Below are 23,612 nucleotides of genomic sequence, written 5' to 3' on the forward strand. Positions count from 1 at the left end.
CAGGCAGAGAGAAAGGGGGAAGCAGGCTCGCTGCTGAGCAGAGAGCCAGATGGGGGGCTGGATCCCAGGACCCTGAGACCATGACCTGAGACAAAGGCAGAGGCTTTAATCCACTGAGTCACCCAGGCGCCCCTTAAAATTTTATTTCTAAGTAATCTCTACACCCAGTGGGGCGCTTGAGTCCCCATGCATCAGGAGTCCCATGCTCTTCTCATTTTTAACTTAGTATCTTGAGATAACTTTAGACTTAGAGGAAGAATTATTAAATTTATTTTTTAAAAGACTTTATTTGAGAGAAAGCGAGCATGAGAAGGGGGAAGGTCAGAGGGAGAAGCAGACTCCCTGCTGAGCAAGATCCTGATGGTGGGACTCGACACTCTGGGACTCCGGGGTCATGACCTGAGCCACCCAGGCCCGTATTTATTAAGTTTATTAGAAGTTGTTTCATCTCTGTGAAATTCTCCTTTAAAGATTTTATTTATTTGACAGAGATCACAAGTAGGCAGAGAGGCAGGGAGAGAGAGGGAAGTAGGTGCCCTATTGAGCAGGGAGCCTGATGCAGGGCTGGATCCCAGGACCCCGAGATCATGACCTGAGCCGAAGGCAGAGGCTTTAAGCCACGGAGCCACCCAGGCGCCCCTGAAATGCAGTATTCATGGTGCTGATACATAAGAGCCAAAGAAGTGGAGTCAGGTGGATCTTGCCAACACTTGACTTTCTGGGCTTGTAGAAATTATTGGGTCCTAAAACTCATGGTGTTAGTAGAAAAGCTTTTTTAAAATTAAAAAAGAATTTTTTTTAAAGTTATTTGACAGGGAGAGCAGGAACAAGAACAGGGGGAGTGTGAGAGGGAAAGCAGGCTTCCTCCAAGCAGGCAGGGAGCCCAGCAAGCCAGGATCATGACCCGAGCCAAAGGCAGATGCCTAACAACTGAGCCACCCAGGCGCCCCTCGAAAAGCTTTTGGAGGGTGTTAGTCTGAAAGTTCCTGGTACTGAAGCAGGAATAGTTGAGGAAAGTACTTAGGAGCAGGAGTTTGGGTCTGGAACTCCTGCTCCCTGCTGGTAGTGCTCTTTGCTGTTGGACAGTGGCTTCTGTCCCTAAATTTTGGGGCTGTGGTGCCAGAGAGAAGGGCTTTTTTTGGGGATTATTTTTAGAGTGTGCAAATTTGGGGGGAGAGGCAGAGAGAAAGGGAATCTTGAACCTGCTCAGAGCATGGAGGCCATTACCCTGAGAGTGAGACCTGAGCCCAAATCAGTTTGATGATGCTGATGCCCAACTGAGTGTGTCCCGTAGGGACCCGCGAGAGAAGGGTCCTTGAACAGAAAGCTGAGAGCCGCTAGTGTGAGGAGTAAAGGCAGGAGAGGAGCTGAGACTATCCTTGGGTTAAGGGTTTTGGATTCTCTGTTCTGCAGTGGGACCCAAATTAGAGGGTTCCCTTGAGTAAGGAGAGTGAGCGGGAGGGGTGTGGGAAGGGAGGCGCGCAGGCGCCGAGCCTTCCAGGTAGCCTTCCGCACGCACGCCTCAGGGGGGCAGTGTCGCACAGCTACACCCAGAACCCCCTGTAGCTTGCACACGCCCGGGACCCTGGGGTTCAGCTGCCACGCCTTACGGGAGTGAGGTCCTGTCAGGTCTAGGTTGACAGGGCTTCTGTGTATTTTTTTTTTTCCAGAGTTTGAGAGAAGGCGGCCTATTCTCTTTACTGTCTCCCCGAGTGAAAACGCACATGCGCACCCTGATAAGGGAAGGCCTCGCAGACCTCAGACATGGTGGGGCCAGATCCCCTCCAGCAGTGTGTCTTAAGTTGAACACGGGAATCATTGGGGAATTTTGTTAACATCTGGATTCTGATTCACTGTGGAGATCCAGGTGGGACCCGTTCTCTGGCCGTTTATGTTGCTGCTTCAACTGTACGCGGAGATCCATACCTTCTAAGTTTCGCAGAGATTCCTTTTCTGCTGTTTCTTGCACCTTTCCTGTGAAGGGCTTGGCTCTGTAAAACTTTCTGCATAAATGGTGCTAGTTAGGAGCTAAGCTAAATGTCACTTTATGAAAGGTTGGGTCCTGCTTCCAGATTGTGGTTCAAATTAGCACAGGCTTAGCCAACATGAGCTCTTGTTCTTCCTTTCCCCCTTTTTTATTTTTTTAGATCGATGGGGCACCTGGGTGGCTCAGTGGGTTAAGCGCTTGCCTTCAGCTCAGGACGTGATCTCTGGGTCCTGGGATCAAGCCCCACGTTGGGCTTCCTGCTTGGCAGAGGGAGTCTGCTGCTCTCCTGCCCCTCCCCACTGCTGCTGCTCTCTCAAGTGAAAAAAAAACATTTTTAAAAGATTTTCTGTAATTGACAGGGGGAACACAACCAGCGGGAGTGGGAGGAGAAGCAGGCTTCCCACTGAGCAGGGAGCCCCATATGGGGCTTGATCCCAGGACCCCGGGATCATGACCTGAGGTGAAGGGAGATGCTTAAGGACTGAGTCACCCAGGTCCCCAATAAATAAAATCTTTTTAAAAGATTTCAGTTGTCAGAGTTGGGGGGACACAAGCAGGGGGAGCAGCAGGCAGAGAAGTGGCTCCTTGGTTCTTGTTCTTTTTAAACTTTTTTATTTTTTTAAAGATTTTTATTTGACAGAGAGAGATCACAAGTAGGTGGAGAGACAGAGAGAGGGGGAAGCAGGCTCCCCACCAAGCAGACAGCCTGATGTGGGACTTGATCCCAGGACCCTGAGATCATGACCTGAGCTGAAGGCAGAGGCTTAACCCACTGAGCCACCCAGGCGCCCCTCTTTTTTCAGTCTTAACGATGCTTGGAGATGAGAGAAAAATTTGATTCCAGTGTTATTTATGTTAAGCCACTGGGGAGCTCAAGAACAAAAACATGCTAGTGGAGATACATGGACTGAAGTGCACTAGTTATGGACCGGTTGCTGTTATCCCTACGTTACAGATGGGGATGCTGAGGCACAGACTGGCCTTAAGGCCTCATAACTGGTGTGGAGCAGGGATTTGAGTTGATATCCTTTGGGTGGAGAACGATCTTCGACCACTCTGTTGTGCTGTGTTTAAAGACTTAGGTAGAATTCAGTTCTCCCTGGGTACCTTGGGTGGTGTCGTTGGTTAAGCATCTGGCTCTTGCTTTCTAAGCTCAGGGGGCGATCTGGGATCGAGCCCCCAGCTCAGCCCTGTGTCAGGCTTCGTGCGTAGTGTGGAGTCTGCTTCAGGTTCTCTTTCTTGCTTTGTCTCTGTCCCCCTGCTTGTGCTCTCTCTTAAAAAAATTAAAGAAATCCTACAAAAAAGAAACTCTGTTCTCCTGTGCTTCTCCCCTTCCCCCAATCATCTCCCCAAGGGAAAAAGGCCCCCCCAAATTTTAACCTAGGGAACAGTTTATTAGAGCCATTTCTTTGGCTTCAGGACTGCATTGGTTTTTGTAACTGACCTTTTTTTTTTTTTTTTTAAAAAGATGTTATTTGTCAGAATAAGAAGGGGTAGCAGCAGGCAGAGAGAGCTAGGAGCTTTCCTTTTTTTTTTTTTCCCCTTAAAGATTTTATTTATTTATTTATTTATTTATTTATTTGACAGACCGAGATCACAAGCAGGCAGAGAGGCAGGCAGAGAGAGAGGAGGAACAAGGCTCCCTGCCTGGGATCATGACCTGAGCCAAAGGCAGTGGCTTAACCCACTGAGCCACCCAGGCGCTTTCTGATCCAAGAGCCTGCTTAGGGACTCAGTCCCAACACCCTGGCACTTGACTGACTGAGCCACCAGGTGTCCCTGTAACTGCTGTTTTTAAGGATAACTTGGCAAGAAAGTATTAGCTAAGGCCTCCTCATCTGAGAATCATTAGTTTTCTGTGAAGTCTTATTTTTTAGAGATTTTATTTATTTGAGAGCAAAAGAGAGCACGAGCATAGGGAGAAGAAGCAGGCTCCTGTCTGAAGCGGGCCTCTCCCGGGACCCGAAGGGAGGCTTAACTGTCTGTGTCACCCAGGGGCCCCTCGCATGGAGTTTTTAAGAAAAGTTGTTAAGATATTGGAGATACACAGTAGCTACCATTTGTTCCTTTCTTTAAAAAGCTTCTATTTATTTGACAGATCACAAGTAGGCATCGAGGCAAGTAGAGAGGGGGAAGCAGGCTCCCTGCTGAGCAGAGAGCCCAATGCGGGGCTCGATCCCAGAACCCTGAGATCATGACCTGAGCCGAAGGCAGAGGCTTAACCCACTGAGCCACCCAGACGCCCCCATTTATTACTTTTTGCATGCAAGGCACTTAAGAGGTTGAAAAGCTGCCTTTTTATTAGGGCTCAGCCGTATGTAAGAGCCCCAGAAAGGTTTGCTTTACCACAGCAGTCCTGGGAAATAGCACTGGAACCCAGATAAAGGTTTCAAGGTGTCCAGAGGTAGGGACCAGCATGTTCGAGGGAATGGACGGTGAGCAGATATTGCTGGAATCGTGGGACATGTTAAAGGCAGGTTGGATGGGTCCGTAAAGGTTGGGCCGAGGGGCACCTGGGTGGCTGGGTAGCATCAGGAGCAGTTCCTCCCATGTGATGAGTGGGCGACCTTGATGCTTTCTCTCGTAGCAAATTACCTGTTTTCTCCTGTTGCTCAGGCGATCCAGCAGATGAGGATAGGGAAATTTTTTACAGACTCCCAATATTGTGCGTACACCCCTAAGGGAGTATATGGGAAGCTTAAGCACCACATTTCTAGTTTTTGTGTCCTCTGGGTGAGGGAGTCCACACAGCTTTGTTCATTGTGAACTGGGGTGTCCTTGTGAGTGGCACAGAACCACTCATGTGCCCACATATCTGAATCCTCTGTCTGATGATCTGACCCCCTAAGACTAGGACAACTGGGCTGGTGTGCAAGCCCGTTGCTTTGCCTACCAAACCCTATCTTGCTTCAAAGCCAGGAAGAATTTTGGGTGCCAAGGGTATGGGGGATGTAATCCTGGGATCCTGGCTCCCCAGCAGCCTTTGCAAAGGCTCCTTAAGTGCTGTTCTGGAGAAAAATCTATATCCCTTGGGGCAAAAATTCAACCAAGAGAATAAATGACTCCTAGAATGGTCTGTTTTGTGGGCAAAGTAGAGCCTGTAACGCCTTCCTCCAGGTGGCTGGCAGGGTGCAGTGGGAGTGCTGAGGCTTGCCCAAGGCTGCGCTGGGGCCAGAAGAAACCCTAGAAGGATACTTGATTTCTTGTCCTCTTCTTTATTTAGAGGATACTCTCTCTCCCTCTGAAAAGTGGTCTAATTTTACTATTTTTTTTTCCTAAGGAAAAAGTGAAAGTGAAGCCGCGGAGACCCCTCTGTTGTCAGATCCTGACAAAGCTGGCCTGTTCGTTCCAGACCCTTTGCACATATGTTTTAGACCTTGGCCCCAGGGCTAACTGGGGGGGCACTGGAGGAGCTGCCAGATGGCAAATGAGCGGGGCCAGCCTGGGGGGACCGTGAGGGTAAAGGGAGGAACCCGCGGCCCTGGGAACAGGCAGTGAAAGGAGAGCTTTGCTCGGCCTCTGCGCTGTTCATCTCTAGCTTAGCTCTGCCTGTGCTTCCAGGCTCGAAGTAGGAAAAACACACAAGGACAAGCTGGCTTTTCATATATTGTATATAAAAAAGTCAGGTTTGGGCGAATGTACTGGAACTGCCCCAGATTCTGGGTGGGGCTGCTGCTGGGGGAGACCCCTCAGCTTTTCTCCAGGTCCGCCACCAGGTAGGGGTGGGTGTTCCTCAGGGCCTGAAGGAGCAGGTCTTTGCAGGCGGTGTCCCAGGCCGGAGCGAAGCTGAGGAGCTTCCTCATCTTCATGGTGTTGGTGGGCTCCGCCCGCACGGCCTCATACTGCCCGGCTGACAGGGCCTTCCCGTACAGGGCGTCCAGCACCCCGTCCACGTCTGTGACGCGTGCGATGAGCGCGGCCCGGTGCCGGTCCACGAAGTGCGGTGCTGTGGGCGAGCAGGGAGCCGTGAGCCAGGTCCCAGGGCGGGTACGGGCCTGTGTTCCGGCCCCGCTTGCTTCAGAAACTGCTCTAACTCGCGGGGTGGCGCTCGAGCTGGGCAGCCCACCCACACTACAGATGCAGTGGGGGGAGTGGAACTTGTTTCTCCTTCCCTCCCGTCAGCCCCCCTGCCCGGCCCCTGCCGCCCACCGGTGTGGCCCAAGGAGTGTAGTGGGTCGGAAGGGTGGGCCCGATCTTGCTCCCCGTGTTCCCGGCCGTGGGGCGCTCTGCTTCAGGCTGATGGGGCGTGATGGGGTGTGATGGGGTGTGGCTGAGCGCTTGGGAGTGGAGGCCTCACCTGGCGAGGTTCCGGTCTGGTGAGCCTGGATCCCAGCAGGCCCTGGAGCGGGGCCTGTAAGGAAATTAGCCCAGCGGTCCCCTTCCGGTCGTCCCAGAGCTTTGGTCTCTCTGGGGTTAGGGTCCCTTGGTCTGGAAGCCAAGTGCAGGGCCAAGCACAGGAAACCTCCCTTCCCAGCAGGAGAAGCTTTTGTAATTTTAGAGGGTAGGAGGAACAGGAAGTGAAAGGACCCGGGGGCAAGTGCTGGGGGGGCTGGTGCGGTGAGGGGTACCGGAGGGGTACGGGAGGTGGCCCCTGCAGAGTGTGTGTAGGGGCGCGCTCACCTGTGCACCTGAGCTGCAGGTGCTCTGCGGTCTCCTGCATGCCCATCTCGTGCAGGACGATCCCGGTGAGCTCTGCGCTGTACTCTTCCAGATAGGAGGAGACCAGCTTGTCTGTGAGGTCTATGGCATCCATGGACATCAGTGTCCCCCGTGGGATGCGCCCGTAGCCCTCGCGAAGGGGCACTGAAAGTAGCTTCAGCTTGAACTTCTTGAACTCGTCCGCAGTCAGGTTCTCCAGGGCGTCCAGGATGGCGTCGCGAGTGCGCCCCATGGCTCTGGGGTCCTCTGCTGCTCTCGCTCACCCGGGATGTGTGCAGATCAGGAAGTCTGCTCTGGGGCGGGACCTGGAACTCCCCGCCTTCTCCCGATTCCTGCCTTTGCCCCAGCCCATTGCCCTGTGGCAGGGGGAACCCTGATTATCCCATTGGTTCCCACCCACCGAGGTCTCCAGACTCAGTAGCCTGGCCATCGGGGGGCGCCCAGATTGCATCCTGCAGCTGATGTGTAGGGGTGGGACCAGGGAGATGCCACAGAGGGACTTACAGGGTAGTGCCTGCCTCTCCAGGCTTGCAGTAATTACCACAGACCAGGGGAGCCTGGTTTATTCAAGTGCCAAGGTTAGAATCTTGAAGTTCTGGAACACTATAATGTCCGCATTTCCTTGAACCTTAGCATCCACTCTCACAAGTCAAAGAATCTTAGACTCCTAAAATTCTAACAGCCAGAACCGTGTAGCTTACCAAATTCCACATAGTGGGAAGAAAAGAGATGTAAAAAAAGGGTAGAGGGGCACCCGGGCGGCTCAGTTGATTAAAGGTCTGCCTTCAGCTCGGGTCATGATCCTGGGACTCGGATGGGCTCCCAGCAAAAAGGGATAAGCAAGGAATCTGCTGATCCCTCTCCCTCTGCCCCTTACCCTTGCTCATGCATGCTCTCTCTCTCTCTTTCTCTGTCTTGCTCTCAAAACCTTTCACAACTTTTTTTTTTTTTTTCAAGATTTTGTTTATTCATTAGAGAAAGCATGAGAGGTGGAGGGGGGCGGTCAGAGGGAGAAGCAAACTCCCCGTGGAGCTGGGAGCCTGGTGTACGATTCGATTCTGGGACTCCGGGATCATGACCTGAGCTGAAGGCAGTTGTTTAACCAACTGAGCCAGCCAGGCACCCAAGTTGTGTCCTTTCTCTGCCTCGGTTTCCTTACCTGTGAAATGGTATCATAACACCCACTTACCCACTTAATATTCTTAATATTCCAGCATAACGTGGGTTACCTGGTGGCTTCTGAAACCTTGCTAGATACTTCCTGGGACAACCAGGATTTGGTCCCTACAGCTGAATTTCTGGGGGAAATGATGATGAGACGCTTGTGAAACTTCTTGACTGGAGGGAAAGTTCTGGATCCACTCTGGGCCCAGAGGGCTTGATGTAGAAGAGCAAGTGAAGGCGGCAAGAGTAGGCATTGGAGCCCAAGCTGTGCCCAGAACCCTTAACTTGCCTTTGACATGTGTGGGAAGGCCCTGCTGGTCTGGCCCCTGGTGAACCTCAGCAGCCTTGTCTTGTGCCACACCCTGCCCTCCCTCCATCTCTGGAGTTTCAGCCACACTGGCCTCTCAGTTCCTCAAACGTGCAACACTACTTTGCTTCTCCAAGCCTTTTTTTGGTTTTGTTTTTTGAAGATTCTATTTCAGAGAGAGAGACCATAGTGGTAGACAGGCAGCAGGAGAAGTGGACTCCCCACTGATGTGGGACTCTGTCCCAAGATCCTGGGATTATGACCCCAGCCGAAGGCAGACGCTTAACCCACTGAGCTACCCAGGTGCCCCTGTCCAAGCCTTTCAACATGTTCCCTGAGATTCTCTTCCCTTACTCTTGGCCTGCTAAATTCTTGAGACTTTAGGTCTCCAGTTAGCTGTCACTTCCTCTGGCCAACCAGGTTTAGAATTCCTCCCAGACTAGTTCATAACCCCTGCTCTCCTAGCAATTGTGACTGGATTGTAACTGCGTGGATTTGCTTGGCATCAGTCTTCCCTGCCAGTCTGTAAATTGTGCCGGTCCAGATCATTGTTGCATCCACAGCATCTAGAACAAGCCTATGGTGCAATCAGTAATGAATGAAGGGACCTTGTGGGAAGCAAATCATGAGAGAGAACAAACTGAGGGTTGATGGAGAGAGATGGGTATTAAGGAGGGCATGTGTTGTAACGAGCACTGGGCATTACATGTAAGTGAGGCATCGCTGAACTGTACTCCTGAAGCCAATATTGAACTACATGTCAACTAACTAGAATTTAATTTAAAAAACAACAACGAAGGCACCTTGTGGTTCAAGGGAGGATACCAGTAACTGGAGGGCGTGGCTAACATACAAACTTTTGAAGAGGCAACTGCCAGGATCTAGAAGACTGGGCTCAAAGCTGTACAGGGCCTCGTTGGAATCTGGGCCCTCCTTCTAGGTAGGTATTGGGATCCCGTTTTTCCAGTTCAGCTGGGTTGTAGCAATCACCATTCCTTTTGCTGATGTGCTCCTGACATCCACATCTATTTATTCATTTATTGGACACCCATCACCCATCAGAATGTGAGCTTGGTGAGAGGAGGGACCTTGTCTGTCTTGTTCATTGCTGAATCCCCGACATCAAGAGAGTGATACGTAGGAGGTACGCGGTGAAGGTTTGTTAAATGAAGGAATAAATGAGGCCGTGGTGCCTGCAGCGTGTTGTATTCAAGAGCTTCCAGCAAGGGTGTGGCAGGGCTCACTCCCCATCCTTGTTCGTGTTGCCCCATGTGGTCTGGGTATGTTGCGCGCCAACAGCCTCACCATGGGTGGCACTTGTGGTCCAATAGCCAATGTTCCTTGGCTTATGGATGGTTATTATTGTGCCTCTTCACTGGCCTTTATCCTTTTAGAATCTCTAGTTCATTTTGTACGCGCTGGCCGACGGCTGCCCCTTCCCAGCTCACACATCAATCTTACTCCTCCGCTCAGAAACCTGTGACTCTCCAGTGCCCTCAGAACCAAGTTCAAGCTCCTTGGCTTGGCCTTCAAGATCCTTGCCAACTTCCTTAGCTACACTTTTGACCCTATTAGCCTCTGGACTTCCCTCCATAAGTGGCCGCTGTCCCCTGCTTGCCCTCTTTTCCCTTCTGGTTGGCTTGATGAGTTACTGCTTGTCCCAACATTCTTCAGGAGTCAGGCTCCATGCCCAATGTGGAGCCCGACATGGGGTTTCATCTCACCATCCTGAGATCGTGACCTGAGCGTAAGTCAAGAGTCAGAGACTTAACGGACTGAGCCACCCAGGCACCCCTATTTTATTCTAAATACATGTATTAAGAATCTACTGGACGCTCACCCACGTGGTAAGTGCTGGTGGGATACAGTAATAGTAGTAATAAAATTTTCATTCTTTAGAATTTACTATGTTCTAGGCATGTGCATAACATAACATAACATGCATAATCTTATTTAAACCTCCTGACATCCCCGTGAGGAGTGTTAATTATCCCACCTTACAGAGTAGAAAACTGAGGTTTTCAGAAATTACTCTCAAAGCCAACAATGGTAGTAAGTGAGGAAACACAGATTGAACCATTCTGATCCCTAGGCCCAAATTCCAACCACCATCCTTACCTCCTTGAAAATTGACAAACGGCTTGGAGAGATTATGTATATGGAGATTTATGCCTCCTCCAGACTGTCCACAAACATCTTAGGAGGGTAGATATTACGATAGCAGTAATGATAACATTAACTTCCTCCTCTTTGCAGAAAGCTCTAGAACTTACATTCAGAAGACGGTTGAATAGTGGGAAAGGAAGTTGCTGACTGGTATCAGCTCCACAGATTTGATTCCCAGATCCTCTTAGCTGTGACTTAGGGAGGTCACAGCCCCTTGCTGGGTCTGTGTTCTGTAACGTGAATGTGCTCACCTCATCAGCCTGTAGGGAATCAGGACCCTGGGAAGGGCAGTGACTTGGCCAAGATCAGGGAGGCAGAGGCAGAGCCTACTTGTTCCTGGACACTGCCAGGGTGATTTTCATCTGGGGAGGTGGGGACAGGAGGTTTGGGCCTCCTGGGAAGGCCCAGGGAAGCCATGATAATCCCTTCCCCTCAAAACCTCCCTTTCTGGGGGGAGTGCCCAGAGCTCTGAACTTTGATCCCTGGCAAGAAAAGAACTTTCAAGTTTTACTTCAGGCCCACCCTTGCCCCTGGACTGGAGCCAGAGCTGTTGCTGGTGGTAAGGAGAGTAAGATGTCTCTGGGTGTGCTCCTCGCCACCTAACCAAAGAAACCCTTGATCGTTGGAACCAGATCGCTCCTTCTGCAGCCTAGACCACAGATTTCCAGAACACTGGTCAGGCCACTTAATCTCGTCCCTCATGGCCTCCTGTAAAACAGAATCAATGCTGGGTGGTTACAAGGTTATAAATGAGTTTATGAGGTTATAAATGGATTAAGAATGGTGAAATGGTTGGAATAGGTAGGTGATTTTGTCACTTGTTAAACTTGTTAAAGTTTCTGAGCCTTGGTTTTCCAATCTCTGAAGTAGGGATGATGTTATTTACCTTATAGAGTTATATGGAGGATTCCTTGGAATACCTAGTAATAATAATTGTAGTAATCTCAATAGCCAACATTTATTGAACATTTCCTATGGGCTTGGCATTGTTATAAGAGTTTTGCTTGAATTAGTTTGCTGAATCTTCATAACAATCCAAGAATTTTTTTTTTTTTTTTTTTAAGATTTATTTGAGAGTCAGTGCATGAGTGAGCTGGGGGAGCAGAGCGGAAGGACAGGGGAAGAGAGACAATCTTCAGCAGACTCCCTGCTGAGTGCACAGGCTGATGTCGGGCTTCGTTTCATGACCCCGAGATCATGATCTGAGCCGAAATCAAGAGCTGGATGCTCAACTAACTGAGCCACCCAGGTGCCCCAATCCAAGGGTCTTTAAAAAAAAAAAAAATTATTTATTTGACAGAGAGAGAGAGCGAGAGCGCCCACAAGCAGGGAGAGCCGAAGGCAGAGGGAGCCGGAGAAGCAGGCTCCCCGATGAGCAAGGACCCCCCCAACCCCCCACCCAGTGTGGGGCTTGATCCCAGGACCCTGGGATCATGACCTGAGCTGAAGGCAGATGCTTAACGACTGAGCCACCCAGGCACCCCGCCCCCCCATCTAAGAGTCTTAATAAAAATCCTTACATGGTTCCCATTTTACAATTGAGAAAATCAGGTTAAGTGACTTGCCCAAAGTCACATGAGGAAAGAGCAGAGTCAAGATTTGAGCCTAGTGGAGGCAGTCACTGCCCCCTAAGCCCCGGGTGTCAGCATACTGCCTCTGGTGTTTGTTTAATATAATATCTGGTTTAATCCTCATAACAACCCTACAGGGATGGTATTATTTTCCTACTTATCCTCACGTTGTAGCTCCAGAAGTTGGAGTCCAGAGGGATAGGTGACCTTCCGGGGTGTATGCAGCATGAATTTGTGACATCAGCATTCAGGACCTGCTTTTGCTCTGGCCCTGATTGGAGGATTTCTGCCTTCTTCCTGCATTTACCCAACACAAGGAGCTCTCACCTTCCATGGCATTTATGACTTTAGCCATTGGGAAGCTCTCCCTTAGGACAAGCCAAAATCTGCCCCCTCTGAGCCCTGGCTGCGGGGACTTCAGAGAGCTCCATCCTAGGGTTAGCAACCCAAGTCCTTACTTCCTTCTCGATATGTTCCCTGCTGTGACAGTGTCCCTCCCATGGGTCAGAGGTCAGATCTGGCCCATGCACAGGGAGAGACTGAGTTGACTGTCACCCCCTTGTCCTGGGCACCCACTCCTTTTGACCAAAGCCTTCAGCCTCAGCCTGGCAGTGATGGAAACTCCAGGTAAGATCAACATTCAGCACATGGACTTTCTGAGTGGAAGTAAGGAAGCTTGTGGCTTCAGAGACCGCCTCCAGATCTGCTGTCACCCCACCCACTCCTGTTCAGGGAAATCAAACCTCCCTGGGCTGCTCAGGGTCCTGGTAAAAAGCCCTAGGAGCTTCCTCAGACTTTTCAGTACTTTAGTCATTTGTGTAGCCAGTGGCTCTGATCCAAAAGAATAATAAGATTTATCTCTCCCTGAGAGGCCTAAATCATGATTACGTGTACAAGGTTCCTAGGTTAAGCCCAAAGGTACCAGGAGGCCTGGGGAAGCTTCCTAAGTGGGCCGGCATGCAACATGAAAGAGCTTCAAACGTTTAAGAAGATATGGGAGCGCCTGGGTGGCTCAGTGAGTTGAGCCACTGCCTTCAGCTCGGGTCATGATCTCAGGGTCCTGGGATCGAGTCCCGCAGCGGGCTCTGCTCAGCGGGGAGCCTGCTTCTCCCTCTCTCTCTCTGCCTGCCTCTCTGCCTACTTGTGATCTCTCTCTCTCTCTATCAAATAAATAAAGAAAATCTTAAAAAAAAAAAGAAGAAGAAAAAAAATGAACTGCAGAACTTGGAGACAAGTCCAAAGACTTGTCATATTTAGGTCTTACTCATTCTTTTGGGATGCAAGTTATTGTTTATCTAGACACTGCTTTGGGATTTAACAAATTATTAAAAGGAAGGGGAGGGGGTGGGAGGGAGGGGGTGGCTGGGTGATGCACATGTAGAGGGCATGTGTTGTGGTGAGCTCTGACTATTATGTAAGACTGATGCTTCACAGACCTGTACGCCTGAAACAAGTAACACATTATATGTTAACCAAAAAAAATTAAATAAATAAAAGGAAGAAAAAAAGCATGGGTTGGGAGGGAGGGTAGGAGAAGTTACCAGAAAAAGAACAACAACAACAACAACAACAAAAACAAATGGGAGGTTCGGTTCATAAATAAAACTTTTGTCTATAAATACAAGAATGCTCCCATTTTTCTAGGATTTTGATCAAGCACGAGCGAGCAAATCTATATTTAATCAACAAGGCTGGGGCTCCTGGGTGGCTCAGTGGGTTAAGCCTCTGCCTTCCACTCAGGTCATGATCCCAAGATCCTGGGATCCAGCCCCGCATCAGGCTCTGCTCAGCGGGGAGCCTGCTTCCTCCTCTCTCTCTGCCTGCCTCTCTGCCTACTTGTGATCTCTGTCTGTCAAATGAATAAATAAGGTCTTTAAAAAAATCAGCAAGGCTTAATAAGATAATCTTAAAATTAATCTATTATAAGATCATGAAGATTATAGAGCTGTGCTCTTCCATTTGATCACTATTATCAACACATGGCTCTTGAGCACCTGAAATGAGGCCAGTCTGAAATGAGATGTGCCCTCAATGTAATACACACACCTGATATCAAAAACTAAGTATGAAAGAAAGACTGTAAAATATTTTGTTAGTATTTTTTTTTAGTAAGCTCTATGCCCGACATGGAGCTTAAATTCATGACCCCGAGATCAAGGGTTGCGAGGTCTACCAACTGAGCCAGACGGGTGCCCCACATTAGTAATTTTCATATTAGTTACATGTCAAATGATCATATTTTGGATACATTGGATTAAATAAAATATCTTTGTGAAATTAAAAAAAAAAAAAACAGAATAAAAACAGTGAAACCAAAGACTTGAGCTGAGACGTGTAGGGAGTTATCTGGCTCCTGGGGAGATCTATTTACTTGCCAAAGAGTTGGAGGAAGAAGATCTTTAAGGGGGCACCTGGGTGGCTCAGTGGGTTAAGCCTCTGCCTTCGGTTCAGGTCATGATCTCAGGGTCCTGGGATGGAGCCCCGCATTGGGCTCTCTGCTCTGTGGGGAGCCTGCTTCCCCACCCTCCCTCTGCCTGCCTCTCTGCCTACTTGTGATCCCTGTCTGTCAAATAAATAAATAAAATCTTAAAAAAAAGAAAAAGATCTTTAAGCAGGGGATAGGGACAGTTGATTTCTTCTCCTCGATAATCAGGGAAAGGAACTCTTCCTTGTAGATCCAGTAACACATTACGGTACCTGGCTGCTGTCCTGGGCCTGTTAACTTGGCTCTTATCCCATCATCCTAGGGCACAGGGAGCCAGACATTTACTATTTCCTGGGAGAGATTTAGTATGCCTGTCTCTGATCCAGAACACCTCATGTGTTCATTTAGGATAAAATTAATAAGAATGGACATTAAAAACCCAAGAGAGAGGCAAAAAGAGAGTCCAAAGTCCTCATGTTCCTGAAACATAAGCAGAAACTCAGATTAAGACAGGCAGAATGTGGTTGAGGGAGGGAGAAACGGACAAATCCAGGAAAAGCCGAAAGTGTGGCTGAGAGGCCAAAAGAGGACTCAGTGACCTTGTGTGTTTATTCATTCACTGAGTACTTCCTGAGCTCCTGTAGTGTGCACATGCTTTATTCTAAATTGGAGACAAGCAGGGTATAAAATTTATGTTCTGGTAGGAGGAATCAGTCAAAAAAACCCAAGTAAAATATTGCTTGTCCGATGGAAATAAATGTTATAGGGAAAAATAGGGCAGGGGAAGGGAGATGTGAGATTTAAAATCAGGGAGCTGGGAAAAGCCTCACTGAAGAGGGGACATGGGTAAAGATCTGAGGGACAGGAGGATGGCAACCATGTCTGAGAGTGTTCCAGGCCGAGGGGCCCGCAAACCCAAAGGCCAAGGCTGGAGTGAGCAGGTCCTGTTCTCCTGCTGGTGGAGCTAAGAGGGTCCGTGTGATCTTGGAGAGCCAGAAACTTGGGGAGTAAGTGGGTGACAAACTGGGGATGGGCCACAGGCAGGGACGGGGGAGGCAGGAGAGTGCAGATGGGGGTTGGGGGAGAAGGGAGACACTCCTCCCAACCTAGTTTCTCTCTTTTCTGTGACTCTAAGCTGTTGTAATTTCTGGCTCCAGGCTGAGCCAGGGAGGGGCCAGTGGATGGGCCAGGACAGGTGGCCTTGACATGTGATGCTTGTCCGGTGACCACTCAGTCCTCACTTTTAGAACGCTTTCCAGAAGTGATGGAAAGGGGTGGGCAGGACGACTAAATATAGTCCTGGGGCCAAGACAGTCTGGGAGGTTTGTCTGCGATTCCATCATCGTGCCCTCACCAGTGGGGTCCGCTGCTAGCTGCGCCTGTGGGCCCCGGTCTGTGCTCTGAGCTTGCTGTTTGCCCTTTGCCTGTTTTCACACACAGCCCTGACCCGGCTAAGTTTGGGCCTGACCTTGAGTGGGCCTCCCGGGAGTCTCTTTTTGCCCACGATCTCCAACCAGACCTGTGAGTCCTGCGGGTCCTCTGGGCCTGGATATATGGGGGGAGGGGAGGCCTGGGGATCCTGGAGAGGTAGAGGGGGAGGGGCGGTGGCTCTGCGGAATTTGGGGCAGGGGCTGAGGCTGGGGCTAAGACAAGGGAAGGACTGCAACCTGGATCCTGTTTAGGAACTGTTTAGGGCTTGAGACAAGGTCCCTGTTCGTGGCTGTTCTGGGGGCGGGGGCTGAGAAAGGCAGCTGAGACAGCTTTTGGGATCGAAACCGAGTCCCCCCTCCGCGTTGGCCAGAGCCAGAGTCCTTTTCTGCAGGAGAAATGCGGTCTTTATAGGCTGGGGGTCCTTCCTGCCTGGGGCTGGCGCTGGGCCCAGCGCGGGGCGCTCCGCGGAGCCTCCCTGACCGGCCCCTCCTGCCCTCAGGACCGTCATGTCGGCGGCGCCCGGCCTCCTGCACCAGGAGCTGTCCTGCCCGCTCTGCCTGCAGCTGTTCGACGCGCCGGTGACGGCCGAGTGCGGCCACAGCTTCTGCCGCGCCTGCCTGAGCCGCGCGGCCGGCGAGCCGGCGGCGGACGGCTCGGTGCCCTGCCCGTGCTGCCGGGCGCCCACGCGGCCGCAGGCGCTCCGCACCAACCTGCAGCTGGCGCGCCTGGTGGAGGGGCTGGCGCAGGTGCCGCAGGGCCACTGCGAGGAGCACCTCGACCCGCTGAGCGTCTACTGCGAGCAGGACCGAGCGCTCGTGTGCGGCGTGTGCGCCTCGCTCGGTTCGCACCGCGGCCACCGCCTGCTGCCCGCCGCCGAAGCCCACGCGCGCCTCAAGGTGCGGGAGTCGACGCGCGGCCCGCGCCGGCGGGGGAGCCCGGGCGGGAGCGGACGGTCGGCGGGGCGGGGTCCGGCCGCTCCCGACGTTCCCGCACGGACCTGGCTTCCGCGCGCTCCGGGGCCGGGGGCGCCCGCGGCTGTGCGGGACGCGCGCTGGGCGAGGCCGCTGGGGGATCGGGGCGGACGAGCCGAAGCGGGGGCCTGGCGGGGACGAGACCCTGGAGGGGCGCTCAGGGGCCACCCCGGCCTAGGTTTCGGGGGCTGAGCCGGGGCCGCCGCCGCACAGCGGAGCGGGCTGAGCCGGGAGGGGACCGGGCGTCTGGCCGGCGAGTCGCGGCCCTTCCGCGGGTGTAGGCGGGGAAGCGGGGACGAGAGGGGCGCGGCCGGGGGCGGTGGAGGCCACCGAGCGGCTTCGCTGAGCCCACGTTCTGCTCCTGCTGCTGAACGTGTGCGGGCCCAGGGGTCCCCGCATCCGGCGGGGAGGGCAAGGCAGGCCTGGGGACGCTCCTCCGGGCGCAGGCCCGGGTTGGCACCGAGACCCAAATCCACCGGTTTTTCCGGATGGAGCTGGAAGTCTTGAACGCTGGCTAACAGAGCCAACCCACAGCTGTGCTCTCCCCAAGGTTTGCGATTCCCACGGGTGCCCAGAAAAGATCCCCGGAGAATAGTGAATAGAGACGCGCGCACACACACTGGCTCGTTCGTGTCAGACGTGTGGCAAGTCACAGGCACGCAGCTACGGCAGAGTACGTGTCTACACAGGCCCAGGAAGGTCTGCCATGAAGCGTTTGTGGGGCTGGGGAACAAGAAACGACAGGTGCGGGAGAGGGGCAAGGGGGGTTCTGGAGGCAGGGAACGGTCCTTAAACCCCGGCAGTGAAGCCGCCTTTGGCGTCTCAGGAATGATGAGTGGGGAGGCTTCTGCGGGTTATCTTTAGCCACAAACATCAGCGTACTGCGCTTCTGCTTCGCCCCCAGACTTCTAAAGAGGGTAGACCACTGTCCTTAGGCGGGTATTCGAGGCCCCCAGACTCTCCCAGGGACGCAGCCCAGCATTCTGTCCCCCTCCTGCCTTGCCCAGTCCTGCCCAGTGCCGATTGGTGGCTCTTAGACCAGTGCAGAAGCTTCCTCTTTCCAGGGGCCTTTCCGACCGAGACTCACCTTTGCTGGTAACCCCAGGACTCCCAGCCTGGGCCCAAGAGAGAGATCTGCGAAGAGGGAATAGAGTCCCTGACGTGGAACAGAGCACCAGGTGACCCAGGAGTCCTGAGGGGGCAGAGAGGTGGGTTACATTCTGCCAGGACCCAAATCAGCCCCAGCCCTAAGACACAGGGGAGGGCTGGCAGGAATTCTGAAGAAGGGGCCTAAGAAGGGTCTGATGGAGGAGGGAGACAGGAAGGCTGGGGCTGGGCTGGATGCCTCGGTCCTTGACGACGAAGAGGGCTTGGGTCCAGAGACCATGTACCAGGACTCAAGAGTGGTCGAATGGGATGTGCCGGAAACGGGGGACCGATGCGACACCCCGAAACTGAGCTGCATCCTCCTGAGTGCCAATGTCGCACAGGGTGACTGCCTTGCGCTCGGATCCCGACAGAGCTGGAGCCGTAGCGCTCACCGCAGAGGGCAACCAGCTTGTGGGGACTCTAGCTGCCGGGGTGGCCCCTGCAGGACTTTCTGAAAGCCTTGGCACAGCGATTCCACCCCCAGCTTCCGTTTGAACTTCTTGAGATCATCAGTGGTCAAGTTTTCCCTGTGCAGCCAGGATGACGTCACGCTACTTCCTCATGGCTTAACCCTGTTGCTACTGAACCTCTGAGGGCTCCATGCTGAGAGCCACCAGGTCCGCCCTGTCCTGCGACAGGCTGGGCTAGTCCTGGGGCATCTGCTAAGACTGGGACCCTTCTGTAGGCAGAGCCTAGAGGGTCTCTCCGTTTCCCTTAGGGGGAGTAGGGAGGAGGCCACGGATCTGTCACAGCTATGGGTGAGGGGAGGTAGACTGCTTCCATTCTAGAAGGATGAAACCGAGGTTGGGAGCCACGGAGGTGGGCCTGGGACCGTCTGATTCCAGGGCCGTGCAGTTTTCCCACAAAGAGTGACTTTGGCAGGAGCTCTTAGTTTCCCTGCACCTGCATTTCTGGGCTCCCGAACTGGCAGGCCTACGGTAGGGTCCCCCCACAAATGTGTTTGGTAGACACAGCAGAGATATCTATCTATTTATATCTATATCTGTGTATATATTTTTAAGATTTTATTTATTTGACACAGAGAGAGAGAGAGAGAGATCACAACTAGGCAGAGGGGCCGGCAGAGAGAGAGGGAGGAAGCAGGCTCCCCGCTGAGCAGAGAGCCCGACTCGGGACTTGATCCCAGGACCCTGAGATCATGACCTGAGCTGAAGGCAGAGGCTTAACCCACCGAGCCACCCAGCACCCCTCTATATTTTTTTAAAGTAAGATTTACCTCCAAGGTGGGACCGCAGCTCACCACCAGGAGAGCAAGGGTCCCGTGCTCTACCGGCTGAAAGAGCTGCCCCAGCACAGCAGACATTTTCATTAAATTCCCTGCCCCCATAGCTCTTGGGTAGGCAGGAAGGCTGACTGGGGTGTTTTGCTGCTCTTCTGCTTTTAAGGATGGGGTAAAGCCCCAGGAGAGGAGGAGGTTGCATTTCTTCCTCATACACCCCACACTGAGCCCAAGAGGCCTTCTGGGTCGGCGCTGTACCCCTCTGCTGGAGGACACCAAGCCGCGTTTGCATTTGTCGCCCTCACAAAGACGTGTGCTAACGGTGCTAACCGCGCCCACCGAGGGCTGAGGGGTGGCCAGGGAGGACCTCCTGGAACAGTGGGAGGGGAGCGCGTTCTTGCCATCGGGAGCAGTGCCGGTGAGGGCCCAGACGTCTGCCCACGAGTCTGCGGAGTCGGGAGATGCCCACCTGATGGGGCAGGGCCGGTGTTCAGGCCAAGCCAGAGCCGGCAGGCCTAGGGCGGGGCGGGCGGGGCCGGGGGCAGCCCTGTCATTTCCTGCTCTGCCCCTCAGACGCAGCTGCCCCAGCAGAAGCTGCAGCTGCAGGAGGCCTGTATGCGCAAGGAGAAGAGTGTGGCCGTGCTCGAGCACCAGCTGCTGGAGGTGGAGGTGAGCGGCTCAGCACGGCAGGGCCTGGGTCCTAGGGTCCTAGGCGTCGGGCAGGGGCTCCCAGCCTAGTGCTCTTGCCTGTCTGCTCCCGCAGGAGACGGTGCGTCAGTTCCGGGGGGCTGTCGGCGATCAGCTGGGCAAGATGCGGGTGTTCCTGGCGGCGCTGGAGGGCTCCTTGGATCAGGAGGCAGAGCGTGTGCGGAGTGAGGCGGGGGTTGCCTTGAGACGAGAGCTGGACAGCCTGAACTCTTACCTGGAGCAGCTACGGCAGATGGAGAAAGTCCTGGAGGAGGTGGCTGACAAGCCACAGACGGAGTTCCTCATGGTGAGCACTGGGTGACCTTCCCTCTCTGCTTCTCAGCCAGGGTTCGGTGCCTAGAGACCTCATCCCATTGTCGGACATGGACTTTGAGGTCCAGAGCGGGGCAGGGACAAGGCCGGGTCGCACTTTGGAGAGGGCCGGGCCCCTGGGGCTGCTGTTATGGTTGTTTAGGTTGCACACTGCACAAGGACACTGAATCTAAGTGGTCATCATTCATATCATAGACATTATGGGTTTGTGTGTTTATTTGGACAATCATCTACCCGGTGGAATTGTTCTCTTGAGGAAAGGGAGTACGTTTTTACAGTTCACACAGAGGTAAAGGGCTAGGGTTGGCCTTAAATTCTGGGCTCCTTTTGGCTCTTTCTGATTCTTCCTGACCCCCCACTTAGCATTCCTGGTGGTCCGTCCATCCTCAGAAGTCCCCAGTGTCCCCCCTGCCTGCCTCACCTCCATCTCTTTATCTCTCTTTCCAGAAATACTGTCTGGTGACCAGCAGGTGAGATCAACTTGGCCCCTTTTCCCAACTTGCCCTGGTCGTCACACTTGCTGGCTCACCCTCTAATCGCAGCAAACCTGTACGCCCCATTCCGCCCCCCCCTCCATCGGCCTGCGTTTATGCTGAGCACAGAAATGACCCTGACCCTGACCTGGTCCTTCTCCTCAGGGACCGCCCGGACAGGTGCTGGGGATGGAATGGGCGGGGACACAGGCGTTAGTAGGTGCTCCGTGCTGCCATGGCGGGAAGGGGGTGGCTGGGGTAGGCTTTGCAGAGCAGGGCACGTTTGCATGGGGCCCTGGAGGAGTGACGCGAGTTGATGAGGTGAAGAGCTCGGGGAGGAGACACAGCCGACGGCGAGAAGGGCAAGAGCCAAGACTGGGAAGAGGGAGAGAGGACGAAGCCGGTGTGGGAGGTGGGGTCAACCCGAAGCGCTAAGGAGCCTGGCCCTTAGCCCAGCAGAAGGTTCTTCTTCTTCTTCTTTTTGGTGGGGGCTCCTGGCTGGCTCAGTTGGTGGAATCTGTGACTCTTGATCTTGGGGTCGTGACTTTTGAGCCCCACACTGGGTGTAGAGATAAGTAAGTAAGTAAAAAATTGTGGTAGAATATACACCATGTAAAGTTTGCCATCTCAACCATTTTTTGGCATGCAGTTTTAAGTTGAGTGGCATCCACCATCTCCCTCTAGAACTTTCTCATCCTTCCAAAGGGAAACTCTGACAGAGTTTTAAGCCAGGAGTGACACAGGAGAGATCCTGGAACTCCACCTCCTCTCTTTGGGGTAACACCTTGTGCCCTGCCCCTGCCCCTGCCCCATGCCTCCTCCAGGAAGTCCTTCCCCACACACACCTGCCCCCACGTCCCCGCCCCCAGGCTACAGAAGATCCTGGCAGAATCACCACCGCCTGCCCGGCTGGATATCCAGTTGCCTGTCATCTCAGATGACTTCAAATTCCAGGTGTGGAGGAAGATGTTCCGGGCGCTGATGCCAGGTATGGGGGAGGGGCTGTCTCCGGGTTTGTGTTTGTCGCCGTGTGGTTGAGGGGAGGTCCTGACTACACAAGAGAGACCTCTCAGTCCCAGCTGGGAGGTCATCGAAGAAGGTGCCCATTGCTCCTTTACCTCCGTGTTTGCTCTGCACCTTGTAACCTGTGCTCAGAGAAGGACCTTTGAGGCGTGGGGTTCATGGGTGGGTGAGTGACGGGGGGCGGACTCTGCTTGCCGGGAAGCTGCTGCTGCCGTTGGCAAGCAAGGGAGGCTGGGGCCTGGGGGTTGAGCCCTGTGTGATCCTGGGTCAGTTCCTGCCGCCGCTGGATGGCTGCCAGCTGGAGGCTGAGGATGTGCAGAGCCGGTGCCCTGGGGAGGGGCCCAAGCCAGAGAGTGACTCTGGTGGCCTGTGGCTGGAGGCCCCACGGGCTGTGCCTTCTCTCCGAGAGCTAGGTCACAGTGAAGTGGCATTAGCTACAGACACGTGCACAGGGCTGGTATAGTCCTGACTGCCCTGCGGTGGGGCGGGGCGGGGATTCGGTTTTATCCAAGGCAAGAGTAAGGCCCAGAGACTGGCTCAAGACTTGACGGATGGGGTGGGGTGCATAAACAATGAATTGTGGAGCCCTGAGAAGATAAAATTAAATTAAAAAAAAAAGGAAAATAAAAAAGACTTGACTGCAGTCATACAGCCGGGCGAGGTGGGGGCTGGCCTAGGCCCAGGCTTCCCGCCTCCTGCTCTGTGACCTGGGCTTCAGCTACAGACTTACATGCCCTGTATCCACGGAATCCTCCCTCCCTCGGAAGGGGCAGTTACGGCCTCGTTTTTCAGCGGAGCCCGCTGAAGCTCAGAGACATCCAGTCTCTGGCCCAGCGCAGGAAGCAGAGAGGGGCTCACCTCTCAAAGATGCCGCGGGTGGGGGGCCGAGGGCGGACCCGCGGGCCCCTAACTGATTGGGAGGAGCTGGCGGCAGGCGACTCGCAGGGGCCCGACCACGCCTCCCTCCCCACCGCAGTGACCAAGGACCTGACCTTTGACCCGAGCACGGCCCACCCGAGTCTGGTGCTGTCTCCCTCGGGCCGCCGCGTGGAGTGTTCGGATCAGAAGGCGCCGCCGGCCGGGGAGGACCCGTGCCAGTTCGACAAGGCCGTGGCGGTGGTGGCGCGCCAGCTGCTGTCCGACGGCGAGCACTACTGGGAGGTGGAGGTGGGCGACAAGCCGCGCTGGGCCCTCGGCGTGATCGCGGCCCAGGCCAGCCGCCGCGGCCGGCTGCACGCGCTGCCCTCGCAAGGCCTCTGGCTGATCGGGCTGCGGGACGGCAAGATCCTGGAGGCGCACGTCGAGGCCAAAGAGCCGCGCGCCCTGCGCGCTGCCGAGAGGCGGCCGTCGCGGGTCGGGGTCTACCTGAGCTTTGCCGACGGGGTCCTCTCCTTCTACGACGCCAGCGACGCCGACGCCCTGGAGCTGCTCTTCGCCTTCCACGAGCGCCTGCCCGGGCCCGTGTACCCCTTTTTCGACGTGTGTTGGCACGACAAGGGCAAAAACGCTCAGCCGCTGCTGCTCGTGGGGGCCGATGGCGAGGAGGCCTGAGCCGCCCGCTGGGCTGGGAAGGGCTGCGGGGTCCTGCAGGCCTGGAAGGAGGCAGGGGGGGCAGGGGCTGTCGGGACTGAAGGCGGAGGGGGTTGGGGACTGGAGACTCTTAAAAGAGTTCTGAGATGTTCGGGGTTGGAGGGGTTGGGGTGGGTGTGGGGGAGGGAGATCTAAAGTCAGGTCCGCGAGGAAACCCCAGTTTGGGAACCAGGAAGCCCGAGGGTTCCAGGAAGAAATTGAAGTTGAGGGAAGGAATGAAAAGGGTCAGGGCTCCGGTTGGGGTGGGGTGGGGGTTGGGGTGGTGGGAACTGAAGATCTCTGGAGAGCAAGGAGCCCCTTTTCCCTCCTTCCTGGTGGCCTTGGGGTGTGTGTGCGGGGGGCCCAGATTCACCACACAGAAAGATCTTTCCCTTCATGGTTCTACAACTTAAGCGTGCATCAAAATCACGTTTTCAAAGCAGGTGACAGGGACTTG

The 23,612-nt window shown here is 53.9% G+C and overlaps 2 protein-coding genes across 3 annotated transcripts; one reads left to right on the forward strand and one right to left on the reverse strand.

Annotated features, from left to right (window-relative positions):
- Window positions 1–5,580: 5,580 nt before the first annotated feature.
- Window positions 5,581–6,975, reverse strand: LOC122895549 (apoptosis-associated speck-like protein containing a CARD). Of its 2 annotated transcripts, XM_044233019.1 has the most exons (3): window positions 6,608–6,964; window positions 6,285–6,338; window positions 5,581–5,933 (listed from the first exon to the last, which is right to left on the reverse strand). In XM_044233019.1, exons 1-3 carry the CDS (start codon window positions 6,876–6,878, stop codon window positions 5,677–5,679), a joined length of 582 nt encoding a protein of 193 aa, XP_044088954.1. In that variant the 5' UTR covers window positions 6,879–6,964; the 3' UTR covers window positions 5,581–5,676. The 2 variants fall into 2 exon arrangements, with proteins under 2 accessions (XP_044088954.1, XP_044088955.1); XM_044233020.1 differs by lacking the exon at window positions 6,285–6,338 and having other exon boundaries at window positions 6,608–6,975.
- A 9,241-nt stretch (window positions 6,976–16,216) lies between these two features.
- TRIM72 (tripartite motif containing 72) lies at window positions 16,217–23,137 on the forward strand. The gene is made up of 6 exons (XM_044232985.1): window positions 16,217–16,606; window positions 19,644–19,739; window positions 19,834–20,064; window positions 20,538–20,560; window positions 21,433–21,551; window positions 22,563–23,137. Exons 1-6 carry the CDS (start codon window positions 16,217–16,219, stop codon window positions 23,135–23,137), a joined length of 1,434 nt encoding a protein of 477 aa, XP_044088920.1.
- Window positions 23,138–23,612: the final 475 nt, after the last annotated feature.

This window comes from Neovison vison, chromosome 14, assembly GCF_020171115.1.
Source record: "Neovison vison isolate M4711 chromosome 14, ASM_NN_V1, whole genome shotgun sequence".
In the NCBI taxonomy this organism is placed as follows: Eukaryota; Metazoa; Chordata; class Mammalia; order Carnivora; family Mustelidae; genus Neogale; species Neogale vison.